The 20,533-nt window shown below is 31.8% G+C and overlaps 1 protein-coding gene across 1 annotated transcript; it reads right to left on the bottom strand.

Annotated features, from left to right (window-relative positions):
* Positions 1 to 973: 973 nt before the first annotated feature.
* LOC129917747 (protein daughterless) lies at positions 974 to 20,254 on the bottom strand. Its single transcript, XM_055997842.1, has 2 exons — positions 19,350 to 20,254; positions 974 to 8,730 (listed from the first exon to the last, which is right to left on the bottom strand). Exon 2 carries the CDS (start codon positions 8,590 to 8,592, stop codon positions 6,751 to 6,753), a length of 1,842 nt encoding a protein of 613 aa, XP_055853817.1. The 5' UTR covers positions 8,593 to 8,730; positions 19,350 to 20,254; the 3' UTR covers positions 974 to 6,750.
* Between the last annotated feature and the right edge of the window lie 279 nt (positions 20,255 to 20,533).

Here is a 20,533-nt window from a genome sequence, read left to right as displayed (position 1 = left end):
ATTAAATTATGTAAAAAATAATATGACAATAAAAATTATTTAAAAAATAACTGTTTACGATTTAGCGAAAGGCGAAAAATAAAAAAAATAAAACAAAGTCTCCGATCATCATCGTCATTATTTCATACTTCTATCAAATATATATAAAAAAAAAATATTTATAAAAAAAATAATAAAATATTCATGTCAAGAATATAAATTAACTATTTTCTTTTTTATTTAAGTTTTTTTTTTTTGTTTTATTTTAGTAATGTATTAACATTATGAATCCAGAAGCAAAAAAAGTACAATAAAAATATTTAAATATTTTAAACGCTTAACAACGTTTTTGTTTTATGCTGATTGTGAAGCAACAAAATAAAATAAAAAAATATTAGAAAAAATACTGTTTTTGTTGATGTGGTTTCAAAATCACTAAATCAATCTTTTATATACATAATCATTTTTTTTAATATATATATATATATATTTAATATTCAATTACATGATAAAATAACATTTTGCGCAATTCTTTCTTGTGTTTTTTTTTTAGTTTTTTTTTTTCTTAAAATTTATTTATTTACTTTTATTTTTTTTTTCATACTCAATAATATATATATTTTTTAATTTGTTTGAATTAAAATTAATTTAAAAAAGTTTTTTTTTATTTTCTTTATAATTTGGCCATATTTTTGTTTTTTATTTTTGTATTTGATTTTTTATTTTCAACTTGTTTTATCCAATGAATTCTAATTAATTTTCTTTTTGTCTTAGCTGTGTTTTCAACTTATTCATCTCCCTATCGATAAATAATTAATTTCTGTCTTATTTTATAAGTTTTGTAAAAAAAAATTAGATAACTAAAAAAATTAATGAACAAAAGCGCAACTTAATGGGAAAATTTAAAAAATAAACGGAAAACCAAACATTTGAAAAAGATTGTACGTAGAAAAAAGAATAGAGAATGTGTAATAGGAAAGTCGTTTTCTTTAAAAATTTATTTCAAGCATTATTCCTATAATTTTTTATAGCTTTACAGCTAAATATTCTATTTATTCATAGAATATGAAAAAAGATGAGTTGAGAACTTGAGAGCAAAGAAAATAAGCCGATATTGGCAAAAATTCTTGGTCTATTCACTGAGAAATGTGAATGAATACTGATTAGTGTATGAGCAAATCCTTCTATTTAATATTTTGGTCATTCGGCATTTATCAAATATCAAATCCAAATAGATTACATTTAGAAGAATTCATTTTAAAATTGGGACCTCGGTTTTGAAAAAAGAATAGTGAACAAAAACGCAGTTTTGAGATGATGCATTTTTTGACTACTGTATTATTACTAATGCCATTAGACTGTCGGTTTTTAGTTCCTCACTAACATCGAGTCCTAACTTATACTCGGTACTGATTTGAGTACTAACGATTGATATAATAACCAGGTCCTAGCTAATTTTGAGGAGCTAGCTAGTACCAAGTCTTAACTAGTACCTACTCGGTCCTAAATTTACAGTTCTAGGGCTTAAAACCTGAGTGAACAAAATGAGCTGATACCAATTTGAGTACTAAATTTAAGACTAGGACCGGTATTAGCACTCTGTGAAGAAATCGGCCGTTGAAAGTATCAAAATAAAATATTTCAAACATCAAAATATTGTCAGAATGACAGCCCAATTTTATATGTACATCGAACAAGTTATAAGTACCATCTTGGAACTTAAATCGATTCCTATATATGTGAAGAAATACTCGGGTCCTAACTTTTTCTTGTGACCAAGTACCTGGTCTAGCTAGACTGGATACTACGCTGGGCTAGTAACTTTTTCAAGACATTGTCCTTATAATGTGCATTCTTTTCAATTATACAAATATTAGAATAAAATTATTCTAATTAAGGTTATTTAAGATTGTACGGGGTGATAACGCGGCAAGCCGAATCATCTCACTCGGATTTCATTGTGTTTCCCAGAGGTTAGGTTGTGAAGGATTTGGATGAATAAAGAAAGGGTTGAATTTTTCTATGATTAAGAAAAAACAATTTTGAAGACGAAATGTAGGTGTTGTATGTATACAATTGATTAGATTGGTTAAAAGAATAGAAAGGAGCATAAAAAAGGAGAAGATATGAGTTTGTAATAAAATGAATAACTGACTATTGGTACTAGTAGTAAGTAATTCATTTTATTTATCAACATTTCAATACAAAATTTGAATAAACATAGGTACAGAATTTTAAAACTCAGCTCAGTTGGGAAATTTTATGAGGTCATTTTACTTTATATAATAAAATTTAAATGAATTGATTTAAACGAATTCAGTCATTAGTAGTTTTCTATACTTATAAATTGATTTTAAAAAACAGTACAATAGTTTCCAATTTGAAACATTTTTAATAATGGTTACTCTTGGTACTACGAACAATTTGAAATATGTTATGTATTCTGCCTATCATCTTCTTAGTAGTTGTCCATGTTCAAGCTCATATTTCTCGCAAACTCTTCCTTTTAGACAATTGAGATCGTTGAACTGCATCAAATCTGCCTTAAACCAATTTTTCCTCACTAGAGGTTTCCTTTACTATGAGATTTAGTATAAAGAATTTCTTGAAGCAGAAATACATGTAAGTTATGCCGAAAGCTAACAACGAGGTACGAAACTCGATTTATTTACAAATAATTAAGTTGTTAAAGTATTTTATGAATTTGTCTTATTTTAATTTTTTTAAATGTCTTCAAATGACCTCAACTCCAATGCGTTTCGCCCACTTAAAATAAAAGTAATTTTTAATTATTTTCTCCTTTGTTTACAATAAACCTAAGTTATTCGTTACACTCCATACCATTTGATAAGATTTGAAAGCTTTTTGTATTTTTAATCAAATTTTTTAAATCATTTGAGTTAGCAGGTTTACACTCTAAGTCGACGATTTGTGATTTTTTATGGTGTTGTAGAATTTGAGAACATTTGAAATTCAATAAGTATTAATTTTGTTCAGTTAGTTAATTAAAAAAAGGATATTATAAGAAACGTTGAATATTACGTTAACAGACAAATGACTTTTTTTTCTTAATTAAGCTTTTAATAGAAATAATACCTAAATTTTGTCAATATAATTATTAAAAAGAACGTTGACAAAAGAAAGGTATAGAATCTTTCACAAAGCCTATTAGATTGTATAAACACAAAATGGAGAGAATAATAAATCATAACGCAGCTGAAACATTAAATGAAAGCTGTGTTACAAGATATTATAAAATACGAGTCTAAAGAAACTTAGGCTCAATTTATTTACATACACTCTATTGTTAAATTTAATAATGTAAGCATTATAAAAGGGAAATTTTAAAATAAATAAATAAATTTTAAAAGATTTCTAATTTTTAATGGGGACGTTAAATATAATGGAGAGTGAATAAATTGGGCCTTTATGTCGTCGTCGAGAACGTTTCTATTGGTATAACAACACAATTTTGAGGATCTAGAGACAAAATTTTTGGCATAATAACTTTTCAGAATTTTTTTTTTTTAAATATCAATAGCTGTGTTTTTTTTTTGCATTGCTATCCGTATCCGCAGTTGGCGTTTACATGCAGTAAAAAAACAACATGCAGCTGCCGATAAAAATAGAAGCTAAACCAAGCTTCGCATATAATTTTGATGAAGTGTTTCAGTTTAAGTTTTCCTATCTCTTGGTACATGCATATACATTTTTGTTCAATGTTGATATTTGGGAAATCCTACTGCGGATAGCTTTGTCAAAAAAACACGCCTTTTAACTACATTCCATTATTTAAAATTCTTTCTTAATAAAAAAAAATTAAACTACAAAATAAAATTATTCTAGAGTACACATACAGCTGAAGTTCATAAAAATTGGAGTGAGTTTTTGGAGCAATATAGGGAACTGTCCAGTTCAATTGTTTCGTGTGTTGCCAAAACTGACAAACGTAATATATCAATTTCCATTCGCCGATATTCAACCCCATTCATTTTGTGATTATAGTATCTAGTCACATTTATTACATTACATTATTTCTTAATTTTAAAAGAATTTTAAGTTAAAATCAACAACTCATTAGCTACTGAAAATTATGTTTTAAAAATTCTTTTAAAAGAGCGAAAAGGTGTTTTTGACCTCTTTTATAAATCAAGAGTCGAATCGACGGATACGAAAACGTTTGAAGGTAATTATTTTAATGATTTGATAAAAGAGATAATTCTTCTATCATCGAAATCAATCGCTTAAATCAATTCATTTTATTGATTTGTTCTTTTGATATATGTTAACAATATAAAGAATTTAAAGCAATGGCATTATCGTGAGCTCGGTTAGCAAATTTATATATAAATGTATCTTTTCTTTATAAAATAATAAATAAATATAACTATTCAAATCCTGTGATAATTAACATTCTATACTTGTAAATATCTTTCAAGAATAAGACCTTAACTGAAATGTACACTTTTTGTTATTTTTTGTGTGAAATCACTTTTGACAACTCATGTTTCTGCTAAAAAAATTTCTTACCTAGATTTTATAGTAAAGAAAAATGTTGTTTTCTTTTTCGGTTCAAGCAAAAAAGTTTTAATGTTCACGATTTGGATGCGTCACGTTGTTCTATCATTATTTATATAAATAATGCTCTAATGAAATAGCATTACTCATCTCAAACAATTTCGGACGTATCGTCAAATACAGATATTCTTTCTTCAGCAGCACTACACGAATGTGAAATATGCTACCCGCCTCCCTTTTTCCATTCCATTTGAAAACTCAGAACTTCAAAACTAATGTTCAGCAAATACCGGGATTTGTTGAGTGATCGGAACATTAAACAGTGGCCTTTTTTTGAAATAGAATAATGCAAATTAGTTCAAAATTGAAACCAAAGATGGAATGAAATTGTTATTTTAATTGAAACATAACATTTGGGGTAAGAAAGTAGAAGAATGGCTTATAAATACAAAAAACTTTTTTGTTTATGTTGAATCGGACTTTTTTTTGTCACTTCCTTCTATATAAATTTTTAGTATAGTGCCATATAAATTTTTATTTCATACTTTTTCCCTACGTTTCGGCGTAATTTCTCGACTTCATCAGGTGTATTTTAATTAATCTGTTTAATTATTGGCATTTAATTCGTACATCGTTTTTTTTAGTTACGCACTCTGTGTCTGAAATTAAATCCACGTCTAAAGTTTAAACATATTTACAGCCAATACTATTGACACGCTGCTTAGATGCAATATCTCATATTTGGGGAAAAGCCATTTTATAGCCCAATAGTCTATCATGGTAAAAATCTACAGTATTTATTAGATTTTTGTCTACTTATACAATGCATACCTTTTTTTCAAATTGTTGGAAATATGCTTCATTTAATAAAAATAATAATCACATTATTCGCGGTTAAGACCATTTACTCTTGTGTATAAGTTTGACAGCTATAAGACAACAATAAACAAGGTTTTCGATCACATTTTCCAAATTTTAACAGTTGTATAAAGTTATACAATGTTTATAAATACGGGGACTAGTCCCACGATGACACCATACAGTTAACTTTGAGGTTTTGCCTAAAATGGGTAGTAAAATCGTATTGATTGCATGGATCGTATGCAATTTGTTAACTAGTACATAACAAAAAACATTCATGATTAAGTTTTCATGAAAAATAAGAAGTTTGTTTAACTCTTCTGTAAAATTTGGTAGAATCGAGTAACACACTATGAACGCATCATCGAGGATTTATAATGTGGAACGATATCAACTCGAAAGAGCTTTTTTGTTGAAGATCAGTAGACTATTAGCACTTTTGAGTGAGGTACACAGGCTGTCAAGTGGAATAATCTTGGCAAAAAGCATGCATGGAGCCTGAAGGTAGTAAAGAAGAATGAATACCCTTTCTATTAAACTTGGGAGTTTAGTTTATCATCTTTGCCGCTGTTATTGTATTTTGTTTGAAATGTATTTACTCTCTCCCACTCATCAATTTAAGCTGAGCTTTAAAATATAGGATTTAGCTTGTCTATTTGTGTTTTTTGCGTTTTATTATTTTTTTTGTTTAGTTTCCTTATAACTCTTACTAAATTGTAATTAATTATATTTTTTTTTTTCGTTTTTTTAAATAGAATTAATGTTTTTTGAGCCATTTTGAGTCGCTCACAGATACATTTTTATTCATTTTTTTTTTGTATGTATAATTATTTATATAAATATGGCTGCCTTTTGATAACTTTGAACTAAAATTTTTTCTTTTACTTTTTTTTTTGTATATATAATCTATATATATAATGTATTTATATATATAATTTTTGTTTAAAGTTTTATACATAATCTAATGCTGTACTTTTGTCTGGCGAACGATTTTTTTCTTATTATTATATATTTTTTTTTTTGTTTTCTTTTGTAAGTAGTTTAGTTAAACTTTTGATTTAATTACTCTACGGTGTATTTATGTGTGCTTGTTTGTGTCTGGTAAGTCTCTCTCTTTGGGAGGGGAAGAGAAAATAGTTTCATTTTTTTTGTTTTGTTTGTTGAGAGAACGACCTGGGGAGAGACATAGAGAGACCTACACTCTTAGGATAGGAAAAGGGAAATAATAATATTTTTTTTCTCATTTGTGTGTGGAAGAAATCTAGATCTACTAAATGTCTTTAAATAATAAAATCTTGCAGATTATTTACAGTTAAACTATAAAAAAAAGTCTAAAATTTAAAAACAATATTAAAAAAAAAATTAAAGATGATGGCGAAATAAACTCAACTGCTATTGAGGATGCTGCACCGGATTGTGTGGTGGTAGATTCGTTGGTGGTGCCCCAGGCATCGGCGGATATGGTGGCGGCTGCGGCAGCATATGATGCTGTGACATCTTGGGCCCGTCTTCGGCCTTTTCCTCTTCGCGTCGTTTTAAACAAGCTGCCTTGGGATTAAGATTGCGTTCACGTACCTGTTGTTCTAGTGTCATGATCACTTCCACGGCCATATTCAGGATGCCGAGCTTCGTTTGTGGCTTGTCAGATTTGAGGTGTGTCATGCACATCCGACCGAGTTCTTTGAGAGCCTCATTTATATCTCGGATGCGTATCCGTTCGCGAGCATTGTTTGCTTGACGGCGTTCTTTTTCGCGCAGAGCCTTAACAACGGGCTCGCCATCGTCCTCGTCGGCACTGGAGCAATAGCGTCGGGGACGTTTGCCTTTGCTGCCGGGACCATTGGAGTTGGCCTCCATTGAACTAGTGGGTTTAGAGTCAGCATCTGAGGGCTCTTTTCGTTTCTTCGCCGCCTTTGTCGTGGTAGCGGAGGGTGGCACAACGGGAAGGTTTCGCTCCATTTTAATATTGGCTGCAGTAACATCTGAGCCAAGACCACCGCCAATAACATCGCCTGGCGATGTCATCGTGCTGGGGCCAATGTGAGATGAGGGAGAAGTTGGCACAAATGTGGACAAAGCCGCAGCAGCGGCGCTAGCATCCAAACCATCAACCATGGGGAGACACCCGAGTTGCGGTTCACAGTGGTTGCGCAAAACATTGAGGGCGTCATCCAGGCGCTCTTCCATTCGAGCTCCTTGAAATGACATATGAAGATTGGGTGGCACAATGTCATTCGCGTATGCACTTGCAGAACTATTGCCTACAGAAGATGCTGGGCCAGCACCAGAACCATTCAGAACCGGGTTAGCGGCAGCTGCCAAGTGCTGCCATGATGCACTGCTTGTAGCTGCAACAACTGCTTTATCCGAGAGAAGAAGATGTGCAGCAGCAGCGGCTTGTTGAGCGTTGGGAGCCGTTGTCAATGGCGGTGGAGAGTTGACCGGTGTCGATGGGTTCGAACTGAAACTACTAATACTTTGATCTGGCGCGATGTACATGGCGTTTGTTCGAAGTGCAGCCGAAGCAGCCGCTGCTGCTGCAACTGAACTTTGTAGAGCAGGACTGTGCTGCTGGTGGTGGAGGGTGTGCTGAGCATGGGGGATACTGTGTGGATGTTGTTGTTGATGTGTTGGCGGTCCCAAATGGGGTGGCGAGCTGTAAAGAGCCGCCGGCGATCCGGTAGCAGCACCTTGGGAACCTCCTGGGGTGCCCATTTGTTGGACCGTTGGGTTACCGCGAAATGAACTCATCGGTGGTAGAGAGGTGGCGGCCGGATTGTGTTGTTGTTGATTTCCATCCATGTGTACCATACTGCTGGTCAGAGTGTGTTGTTGTTGTTGCTGTTGCTGATGGTGGAGGTTATGATGGTGGTCTTGGTCACTGTGCTGAGGATGGCCTATCGTATTCTGGTACGGAGTTTGAGGAGCATAGCCGCCAACTGGCGAGGCATACCAATGGTTGCCGGTGGCATCAAAATACTGTTCTGTTTGGTGGTATAATCCGCCGCTTGGATCTTTAGTTACTGAGAAACGTCCACTGCTGCCAGGGTTATCGTGCACAAATTCATCGGCTGAATACATTCCATTGTCTAGACCACCACCGCCGCCTCCGCCACCATATGGCGATTGGTAGCCATTTCGATCATTTGCAACTGGTTGTTTGTTTGCTATTTTATTAAAACAATTTTGAAATACCTCATACAGGTGCATCGGTTCATCGTCACTCGTTGCCATTTTCTATCCTATTATTTATTTTGTTTCCAAGGAAAACTAGCGTCAGATAAATTTCTAGAAGCCTCTGGGAATAGGCTTTTCCGTGTATTAACTCACCCGGCGAAATGTGGCAGATAAAATACGTTCTTGTTTAGTTATCTGAAATGAGAAAGAATAAAACATAAAGTTAGGCTTAGAAGAAAACAGCGCAAGATTAAATTAGAATATCGTCTAGCTATCAAAACATTGGACATGTCTATCGAATAAAATATAGGTATATTTGATCGATCCTAATTTGAAGAAAAAAAAAACATAAAAATTGCATCAAAGTCAGTAGAATAAGAATCATGTTTGTGCGGAAGAAAGGTCAAAATTAACTGCATACAAAGATTGTGGCCTTCCTGATCGTGAAATAGCTAGAAAAATAGGGAGATTCAACCACGCGCAAATTAAAAAGCTTACAATACGTTAAGTTCGAATGATATAGCGTGAAACTATCAGAAACAAGCTAAATTAAGGCCAAACTTGACTTGCCTGTATCAACTCGACGCGGCAGACAATTTTAAAAGCCAACTCTAATCTTTTATACTAAATAAAAATGAGCCAAGAAGCCACGATGCAGCCCATAAGTCAGCAAGGCTTCATTTCGCTGAAAGTCACATAAGCTGGACGGAAGAGTATAGAAAAGTTCTGTTCAGTGATAAAAAACAATTCAATTTGGATGGTCCAGATGGATTTCAGTCATATTGGCATGACAACATCTTGAAACAGAAAAATTGGTCATATAAAAAATACATACATGGAAGTGAGAATGAGTCCCAACTTCGGTGGCGACAGCGTAATGGTTTGAGCAGTTTTTTCTGCAAATGGAAAGACTGAAATTGCATTTGTGCCTGGAAGAATGAGCTCAAAAATGTATGCTCAGTTGTTAGAAGAAGTTATGGTTGAGAGAGCTGAAGAGTTATGCGGAACTGAATTTATATTCCAGCAGGATAATGCTCCTTTTCACGTCTCTAGAAGGATGAGACTGGTTTGAGGAGAAACAAATAACATTGCTCGATTGGCCGTCTCGAAGTCCCGATTTAAATCATATAGAAGAGAATCTCTAGAATACTAGCCAGACTTGTTTATGCCACCGGGCGCCATTTTAACAATGTTCAAGAGCTTCGAGACGCAATAATTGAACAATGGACCGCAATTACAACAACTGGAACTGGAAAAGCTTGTGGAATCCATGCCAAGGCGAATGATATCGGTCGTAAAAGTAAAGTGCCATTCATATGAAAATCCGATCTACGTCTGCGAATTCGTAATGGTCGCTGAATTTGAAATTTCATTAATATTTGTGGACTGCGAATTTAAAATTTGACAGTTCGCAGATCGGAGTTGTTGTTCGCATAGAAAATATAAGAATGTGTTTTCTTTTGTATTTTTAACGTATTTTTAACTAGTTTTACGCAGCATTCTAGCAATAAAAAGCTTCGGAAGAATTATACGCAAATTGTTCAAATTTGGTACAGATGATTTTTATAGAATTCTCAAAGTTGTTTTTTTTTTTATATCTCACTTAGAAAGTGTACTTCCCATACAAATTTTTCAAACTATACCAAATAACTCGAAAACGGTAACGATTTTGATTAAACTTTGCAGACAGTTGCAATAAAACTGCATTTTTAGTTTTCTCAAAAAAGTCAAATAACAAAAAAAAATTCATTTGCCTATGTAAATGTCCGCTCTCTCCCAACATCAACAAGATTTCTTTAAAATTTATATAGAGCCAGCTCTTAAAACTTACAAGTAAACTAACATTAAAGTGCTTTGAACTGCAAGAGCAAGTACGTGCGACCCAGTCTTTTGTTTTTTTTTTTTTTTTTTAATTTTTGTTAAATCTCCTACAAGGTTAAAAGTAAATAAATTTATATTTTTCTTAACAACTTTGAGTATTTTGTCTTATTTCATAAAAATGTATGGCTAAGTTGCATGCAGCAAACAAAAAACGGTTTAAAACAATGTGTTTTTATAGGAATTTCTTCTTCTTCTACAATACTACTGGAACAATATACACAAAACTATATAGAAACTATAAAGAAACTCAAAGCTAGAATGCCAATAATTAAAAAAAAAATTAATCGAATGTAAGAGAGGCTTTTTCAACGAAAAATCGATATAAGCCTTTTAAATAAATTCCTATGTTTAAAGAACTAAAGGAAAATATGTAAGAGACAATTTTTGAAACATTTTTTTTTTTGATACATTGCTTATCACATCTAAATTGCAATTGTTGATTTTTTATATTTTTTTTTTGTATTGAATTTCAACAACTTGTAAAAACAACGCGGAATATCTACTTTACATTGCATTAAATGTCCACTGAAAGTGATGCGCATTGCTAATGAGAATGATTCACTTATAAAATTGAATCTATCCCGCATTAAAATGCTACTTTCTTGAACTTCAAACTCAAAAAGTCAACTCTAAGTAATATATCTATTTTATAATAAAAAAGATTCATTTAGATAAATAATCTACATAAATGATAGATGTACATTAAAACGCATAGAAAGATCATATTTCATAATCTTATCTCAAATCGAGTAGGTACACGTGAACTTCAGAAAACCGATGTTTAACAAGTGTTGATCGAATGATACAACCGTAGAAACAACAAAAAGAATAAATATCAAAGTAGACATGTTGTATTATTATTGTAATTTGCAGATTAGACATACAAAAAATGTTAATCAATTGTTTTTTTTTTTTTTTTTTTTGCGTAAAGAATGACAATTGCAGTAAAAAATGATTTGCAAAGCAATAAGCAATAGCTTGATATCATTTAATCTTTTTGATTAGTGTGGTATTGTTTGTCTTTTCTGATTGTTATTTTCTTGTACCTATAATGTACCTAAGTTAGTTATTAATTTTTAAATTTTCGCCAGTTATGTATTTAGAAAAAAAAACACATTTTCTTCAAAAAATTGAAAAGGATAATAATCACAGTACTCGTATCTTTGGTAAAAGTAAAAAAGGTTTCAACTCAAGTTTTGAGAACTTTGCCAAACATTGAAGATCTCATTTATTCTACTTACAAAAACAGCTATTACAGTAATGGAAAACTTAACATTTGTCAAAAGAGTACTTTGCTTATCTCGTAAGACTTACCAGTGAATTTTCTTTTTACGATCTTTATATGGTTAGTTAAAAAGTATAACTATTTCTTTGGTTTTTAGTTTGTGTTATAGAGAAAAATTGTATTCTTTGTTGCTCAATTACGCAAGCTTTATATCGACTTTCGTTAAAAACGCGAATTTGATATCTCACGTCCGTATAAGATTATTGAATTATATCTTTAAATGACACTAAAAACTAGTATGTGAAGAATTCAAAATATCAACAAAACAATAAAAAAATATTTTTTTTTGCCTCGTCTTCTGGATTGGAGCTTCAGACATACATTAGATTATGAGAGTTAAATATGTTGGATCAAGAACATGATCAAACTAATCGAATTTGGAATTAGAGTCGCGCTATACAGATTCATAAAGCATCTCGACATTCATGTCGGACTTGTTCGCTTGGGTAGATGAGAAATCTCACTCCACCGTCAAAGTCGGAGTTTTCTTATCCAACCCCGATAAACAACGTGGCAGAGAAAGACAACATTTAAGATGGCATGATCCATCTCAAACAAATTGATATGAGCAACTGAAGACATCTAGCTAGGAATCGAGCTTGCTAGAGAGTCTTGATAGTTGGGGACAAGATCCAACCTGGATTCTAAATGCCCTCTTAAGTATTTGCTCCAGGGGTTTAAGGCTGAAAAACATGAAGCTTCACAGTGAAGGATGAGTCGATCTAACAATATTTTGACTTCAACTTATTGTTAAGGTTCTAGTTGTCTTCTTAAGTCAGTCTATTAAATATTTGCCAAAAATTTAAATTTACTGATTTGTAATTAAACCGTGTTAATTGCGTGTTGCGCGAAAAACCACGAAATTTTTGGAGTTTTTCAGCAATTAATTAAGAGAACATATGAGGCGTCAGAATAATAATGTGTTCATTTGAGTCCATTTGAAATGTGTATTCAACAAATTATTTTCAACCATGATAAAAGCCGAAGTAACACAACTGATGGATAAAAATAATGTGGTTATAAAGTCAAAGGTCAAAACATCAATATTAGCAATTCTGCTCGTGCAGTTTTAGACACATAACATAACGTTTCACTACGCCTGTTGAATGTGTTGATGATTCTTTAAAAAAAAAACTTTATTTGAGCTGACAGAAGATTTCTTGCGCGAGAGGGAACGTATTCATATTAAAATTAGAATAAGTTCCATTTATGGCGATAAAAAACATGTAAGTTTGCCGAAATGTATCGGCGGCGCTTCCAAGAAAAGTGCAATAACATTGCAGTTTTTAAAATGGTTATGGAATTAAACAAAAATGTTGACCTTCAGTTTATCATATTGTATTAAACTCATGTCGGTTTCGTATTAACCCTTTTTTCGTGTGATGGAACGTAAACGAGTGGGTGTAAATAAGTAAATAAGTGGGTGTCATTTTTCTAAAAACCTTGTTGTTGTTCATTCTTAGACAGGATTTGAAACGCTCTTGGTTTTAAGAAACATTTTGGACTGTCTCAGTTTTGGTATTTTTGCCCAGTTTTTTGGTCTCCTGGCCTCCACGTCTTTTTTATTTTGTCCTATTCCGCGAAACGGTTCGGGTCCCATTAAAGGGACAAATGCAAATAATCGTTAAAACAAATTTCAAATACGTATAGGTGTATGTAAATCAGACTAAAAACCAGCAGTACGCCGGAGTAAAACAAATGTTACCTTTTTATGGCGTAAAGGAACACAAAACCACTAGAAGGGAAATTAAGAACTAAAAGAGTACTTTTAGTGGAGTGAAGGAATACGACATCAGATAAAGCACCATAGTTTAGGATTTCAATCTGTTCACAACAAGCTAAGTTGTCACACCAAAAGTTCTGTTTTTTCTTAAATTCAGAAAATTTACTGAGTATGTTTAGAACGCTCTAATCGTGATCAGAAAAAATAAGCAAGTAATACGTTGAGTTCGGAGTATTTTTTGTAGAGATTGTTCCATCTTTGATTTAAAATTTTGATAGTATGTGGATTTGTTAAAGGAAAAATTTCTTTTTATAATTCTTAGGCTCGTTTCACACATAACTAGCAACTTAGTTAACGGTCCTGAATATCCGTTAACTAAATTGATCTTTGGAAGCAACTTTTTGAGATTGATAATGGAAAATTCCTGAAAAGTCTTTGAGAACAAATTCAATATTAGCAACTTTAGCAACTTTATGTAGCAAGAAAAAAAAATATCGGCGTGATCTATCTTGAATGAGGGGTGTTTCGCGGAAATCACAAGAAAGAAGAACTACTTTCACTTTAAGACATCTTGACGTTTAAACTTTTACAGAAAGTAGTAAGTAGTAGTCAAATCAAATTCTTCTGATTCTGTGGCAAGAATATAACAAGACGACGTTTTGTTAACGCCATCAACAATATTTTAGCCATCTTAAACGAATGAAACTTAAGAAAAAACAGCCGATGATAAACGTTAAATTCGATTAAAGTTTTCAGGACTTAATATGAGATATAAGTTGGAAAACAATAGTATCACGTGGTTTTTTTAAGACGAAAAAAAAAAATTAAATTTGATGGGTTTTATTTTCACGATTTGAGAAAAGAAACAAGGGTTTTTAGCGCCATAATATTCATGAGGGGGAAGCAGTCAGTTATTATTGAACAGTTTTGGAAACAAATATTCCTAACTTTTCTAACATCTTTGGACGCATAAACTGGATCTACCATTTGATCTAAAAATCATGAAAATGTCCTGGAATGTTTGGTACGCAAAGTTTAGGGGGTTGCCGTCAAGATAAAGAATATATAATTTTCAATTAAATTAGCGTAGAAAAAAATTTCGTTAAACTACACTTAAAGTTTCAACGATATGATGCTGGATGAAGTTTACAAATTACATAAAAATAAAGATGGAAGTAGGTACCAACTATTAAACTTTAAAAAAGCTTGTTCATTCTATTCCAATATGTACCTAATAATTTTAATATCTAGTTATTTGTATCTTTTTAGTACACTAAAAAAAAACGTGACAAATGTTTTTCGAAAATCTTTTCTTTCTAAGATCCAAGATGTTTAGGTTAAAAAATGGATTGAGAATTGCCAAGGTCAAAAGCATTCCTTTGCTCCTTGAACTTGGGTATTTACTAGTTTCTCAACGTCAAATATTTCAGATTCGTGAATTCTAAACAATACCATTGTCTTGCTCTCGAATCCTTTTTATTTTTTTTTTAAATGTTCTAAATGGCATCTCAATTAACCTCCTAAAATATTTTGCTGATTAATCATAAAGTCAATTTCTTTGAAATTTTAGTTCTTGAATATCTATGATAGTGTTTCAGTAGCAAATTAAAAAAGTAGTATTTGCTGAGTTTTAGAACCTACATCAAATCGTTGATACCATCTACAAAATCTTTAAGTATATCACGGAGCCATAAACATGAATTATATTGACCGACGTTCTTAGTACCCTTCTCTTTATTTGATACATAAATGACATAACCGATTCGGTGAAAGGTGGTATTGCCATAAGAGGAAAGAATATCCCAGGACTGATGTTCGCGGACGATATAGTGTTTCTAGCTGAAACTATAGACGGGATGCAGCTAATGATAAACAGGCTTCAACTATATTGCAAGACATGGAATCTAGCAGTTAATCTTTCTAAGTCAAAAATGATGATATTCAGAAACGGTTAGAGATATTCCAGAAGAGAGAAGTGGACGTTTGAGGAGAAACCGATAGAAATAGTAAAGGAGTATAAGTATCTGGGAGTCTTGTTTGCTTCAAACTTGAACCTAGAAATGCATCTGCAATCCAAACTATCGGAAGCAAAGCGTGCTATGTGTTCCGTGTGGAGAAGTTGCATTCAAAAAAATAGCGTTTCTCACGTCGCTAAATACAAAGTCTTTCGAGCTACCGCAATCGCTATTCTGTTTTACGGAGCACAAGCGTGGGGGTATCGATCATTTGAAGCTGTCGAAAAATGCGTCCGTCCTTCAGGCTGCCGAACTATATGATAAATCTTGAAACAGGAATAGGACCACTTTTTTTGGACACACTTAAACTACATTTCAGCTACATAGCGAAAGTTATGGCGATGGGCGACGAAAGGATTCCGCGACTAGTACTCACGCAAGTTATCAATTCTGGAGGAACGTGTGTAAAAGAGTGGAATAAACTGGCAACCGAATGTTCATCTACGTTGTCAATATCAGCCGACGAAAATATCGATGTGCTTAAGGTGAAATTTGATAACTTGCTGAAAAAAGCCGGCAATATGATGTATGAAAAGTTTAAGAGTGAAACTGAATCATCCATTTACAGAGCGTACTACAGTAAAGCAAACCACTTCTTGAGCCAAAAGACCTACTTCTTAGCTAAATACACTGCTCAAAAAATCAGTCTGCTTTTTAAAATAAGAGGCGAACTCATCAATTTAAATTACATTCCTCATCGACCAGAGCTACCAATATTGTGCAATTTATGCAACCGCAGAGAACGTGAAGATATATTTCATTTTCTGGGAGTATGTCCAATATTTAAAGAGTTCCGAAAGTGCTGTTTTGGGGTAGAAATACTTAGTTAAGAGGAAACGATCAGCATTTTGAATGGAGAACGAGGTTGGGATCTTCTTTATGAGTATTCATTGAACGCTCTTCGTTACAGAACCCGTATAGTTGAGGAAAATTTTTAAAGTTTTCAATAATTACCAAGAATAAATTATGAACAAAACAAGAAATGTATGTACATATTAGTTTTTCTAATGTAAAAATTATAACATAAATGTCAGTCACTTTATATAAATGTCAGTCTGGTAGACGGCCTTCGGCCAAACTAAAGACTTATGTCATCTTACAATTAAGTAAAATATATATTTTTGTATTAACTTCTGAAGTCAATAAAACTAAAACTAAACTAAAAAACTATTGACCGACGTTATCAATTACATTAGTTGCAATGTTTTTTAAATACAAAAAGAAACAATAATAAACATACAAGATAACAAAACTCCAGATGGACAAAATAAACCACGATAAACATCATCTTCACCTTTTTTTCCCATCCAAGATACCATACAAATTCCGATTGTCATGTCTGCAATATAATTAACACTTCTTCATACACCTTCAACAAGTATCAAGCCAATTACAACAACAACCCAAAACAACATTCAATAAAAAACGCATCAATCAAGACCAAATAACAATTTTAAAATTAAAAAAAAAAATGCAAAAAATTACACAATCAACAAGTGATATCATTTTTTTTTTTTTTGTATTTGGTATATTTCTTTTTTTTTTTTTTTTGTCAAGAAAGAGACAGGTGGCCAAAAAAAACTTTTTTGGATAAGAAATTTGATATCGTTTAACAACCCACACGATAAAATGGATATTGGACGATGATGAGGTGACAACGACAATGAAGTTTACCTACTCAGTGTCGGTATCGTCCTCTACAGGTAGTTTTTTTTTTTTTTTTTAAATTAGGGTAGAGTTGCTAGAAGCCGGCTCCTTAAGGATTTTTTCTCATGAAATAAAGCGCTGAAACGTCAAATATCAAAATTTTTGAATAATTCTTGAAGTTAACTGTACTTTTCTAGTGTCTCATCTCCGGCCACTAACTTTATTAGGTCAAGCTTAAATAATTTGTAATGTTTTTTATTTAAATTTTTGTTATTTAAGAATTTAGTAACAATTTTGAATATTAATAAGTAATAACATAAAATAATTCAAAAATTAATTTATTTTTTTCCTTGAATTTCAAAGCTTTTTTTAGTTTTATAAAAATTAACAAAATTTACATCCTTTTCCTATTTTAAACCTATTTTAATTGAAGAATAATATGCATTTAATAAGAAAAACAACCAGCCCTATTCTGCTATTCGATTCACGTGAATCGAAAGATTTCATTGCTTTGTTACGTCAAGCTTGTTTTCAAAAACAAATAACTTTCGATATCAAAAGGGTTGGGTTCGATATCCCGCTTTTTATATTCGCGTTTTTTGAAATTCCGCTTTTAAAATCCCGTTTTTTCATAATCCCGCTTTTTATAATCTCGCTTTTTTATAATCCCAGCTTTTATAATCCCGTTTCTTATAATCCCGTTTCTTATAATCCCGATTTTTATAATCCCGTTTTTTATTATCCCGATTTTGCAATCAAAACTAGTTGTTTTATTTTAAAAAATCGCGCAATTTTGATATTTATTTAAATGAAATTTCTTTTACTTTTGAACTCAATTTAAGGTTTTAATCATTTTATGTTTTTACAAAAGAAATACCGTTTTCATATTCTGTGGGCTTTTTTTATTTATGCATTAAGCATGTATTTTGTAAAAAAAAAAAACGGGATTTGCGGGATTTGACGGGATTTTAAAATGCGGGACTATAGTTGATCGGAATTTTAAATAAGCATGATTTCAGAAGACGGGATTTAAAAAATCGGTAGACGGGATTTTGAAACTTTTTTTTTTTGGGATTTTAAAAAGCGGGAATCCGATACGCTCCCATAACAAAGCATTGTGTCCGTCTGTCTTAGCAATTCTAAAGAAAAAAAAAATTGCTTAAATTTATGTTTAATCCCATTTAAAGGGTTCTTATTGTAGACTTTCACGTAAATCGAATAGCAGAATAGGGCCAAACATTTCAAAGCATTGACTCGGAAATTGTTTACACAAAACACAAATTACGATAGTAGATTTCGGCATTAAAATTATAACAAAAAAAACCTTACCCGATTAGATCACGGCACAAAAAGTTATTTTTTTCAAAAAAGACTGACTAACAAGAAATAAAAAGAATATTGTAATTTTAGGAGAGACATTTAAAAGAACAGCATAAGAGCAAACAATTTGGAATAAATCTTACGAAATCACTAGTTATAATGATTTTTCTGAAAAGTGGCCGGAATTAGGCAACTCTACCCTAGATTACATTTTGTTAGAACAAACAAAAAGATTTTAAACCGGCAGAAGAACAAACCCAAAATCCATGAGAATTTTTATTGCAATTTTAAAGAAGATAGTAAAAAAAAAAAAAAAACAGCAATCTTGACCAAATTGATAACTATTCAAATACCTATACCAGAAATCTTTGTTTTCTAATCTTAAAAAACGAGAAGAATTTCCACCAACACCGCTCAATCTCAAGCTAAGCATGAAAAAATGATAAACCATAAATTTATATTTTATCAATTTATTCGTGTGGTTTGCAGCAAAGCAAAGCATTGGGCAGAAAAAAACAACACGAGAATATGACAACAAAAGAATATATTCACTTCACAATTCCACTTTGCAAAAAACTGCAAAAAAAAAAAAAAAACATGGAAAAGTGAGAAGACAACGAAAAAAATGTGCAACAATAAAAAAAAAAAAAAAAACAACAACAAGAACAACATACACTTCCTCCCTTTCCTCTCCCCTCCCATGAATTTGACTTTAGTTTCGGTTTCTGGACCCACAAACTAAAGGTACCTTAAACGAAACGATACGAACTACCGCAGGTATCGAAAGATGTATCATTTTTTATGAATTTGCAATTAGAAATAAATGAGAGAATTACTTGGTCATTTTTGATGGGATAAGAGTAATTAACTAAAATAAAAAAAAAAATTATATAAAATAATTAAAAACAATGCACAAATTGAGAAGAATGAAACCACTACTCACCACGTCTCTCGTCTCGCTCGTCGTCGCTCGGAGGCAAAACAATGTTGCTTGCTTTTGAATGTGGAACTGCTTTGGCTACTTCTACTAACTACGACGACGTTGTTGGAGATGGCGATGATGATGATGAATGTTGTCGTCGTCGTTTTTCCACAACCACACAAAAAAAAAGTTTAATAGTTTACAATATTTTTGAATGCAAAAAACTCAATGAAAAAAATAAAACAAAAATAAAAAAAAAGAAATTAAACAAAAAAAAAAATAAAAGAAACACAAAAATGTTTTTACAAATTGTTGTAAAATCTTTTGTAGAATTTTTGAAGTTTTTGTGGTTGTTGCGTGGAAAACATTTGAGTTGTGTTTTTTTTGTTTAGAGAGAAAGGGAAACTTTTTGTGAGGAGATTTTCTTTTTGGATTGTGGAGGTCGTCACTAGATTTTATTTTTATTTTTCTTCAAGTTAATTTAATTCCTTTTCTTTCGTTTTTTTTTTTTTTGTTCGTCGTCGTTGTTGTAGTAGAAGTCTCTTTTGCTTAGTGCTCTACTCTACACGAACTCGATTTGATTGCTCAAAAAAAAAAAAAAATGTTCTTGTGTTGCACTTTTTTTTTTTTTCTTCTTGTGTGTAAATTTTTTTTTTTTTGATTGAGAAATGAGATAGAAAAAGCAAGCACTTTTTTGAGAAATATTGTTTGATGAATATTTTTATGATTTATATTACATAATGCCGATAATTGTTGCACATTTTTATGTATTTTGTTTTTTTATATTAAACAAAACATAGAGAATTTTTGATTTTTTTTTAAATTGTGTGGGAAAAAAATTTATATTTGGTAAACTTATATTGACATAAAATGCACAAGAGAGAAAATGGCGGCGTACATGTTTTCGTTTAGTTTTCGTTGAGTTTATCCCACGAAATATATAATTTTTTTTTTTGTGGTGTAGTGTTGTGTTGTTGTTGTTGGTGGTGGATTTTCGCTCATGTAGATGTTTCGTGGAGTTATATTTTTTCGTTGGGATTTTTGTTTTTTTTTTTGGAGGTGTTGAGAGGGATGTGTTCAGGTGGTTGGTGATTTAAGGTCGTGGTCACATTGGTTGTGTTAAACCCATAAACAAACTATACCAAGACTGGAAACTGAGCGGTCTAATGACGTTTGCCTACAAGCTGCGAGGTGTGGTGAATGTC

Source organism: Episyrphus balteatus, chromosome 1 (genome assembly GCF_945859705.1).
Source record: "Episyrphus balteatus chromosome 1, idEpiBalt1.1, whole genome shotgun sequence".
NCBI lineage: Eukaryota > Metazoa > Arthropoda > Insecta > Diptera > Syrphidae > Episyrphus > Episyrphus balteatus.
Note: the sequence above shows the minus strand (reverse complement) of the source record. Positions and strands in the feature narration are given on the sequence as shown.

Excerpts from the sequence above, each read along its gene's own strand:
- LOC129917747 (XM_055997842.1), bottom strand. The coding sequence starts at position 8,592 with ATGGCAACGAGTGACGATGAACCGATGCACCTGTATGAGGTATTTCAA.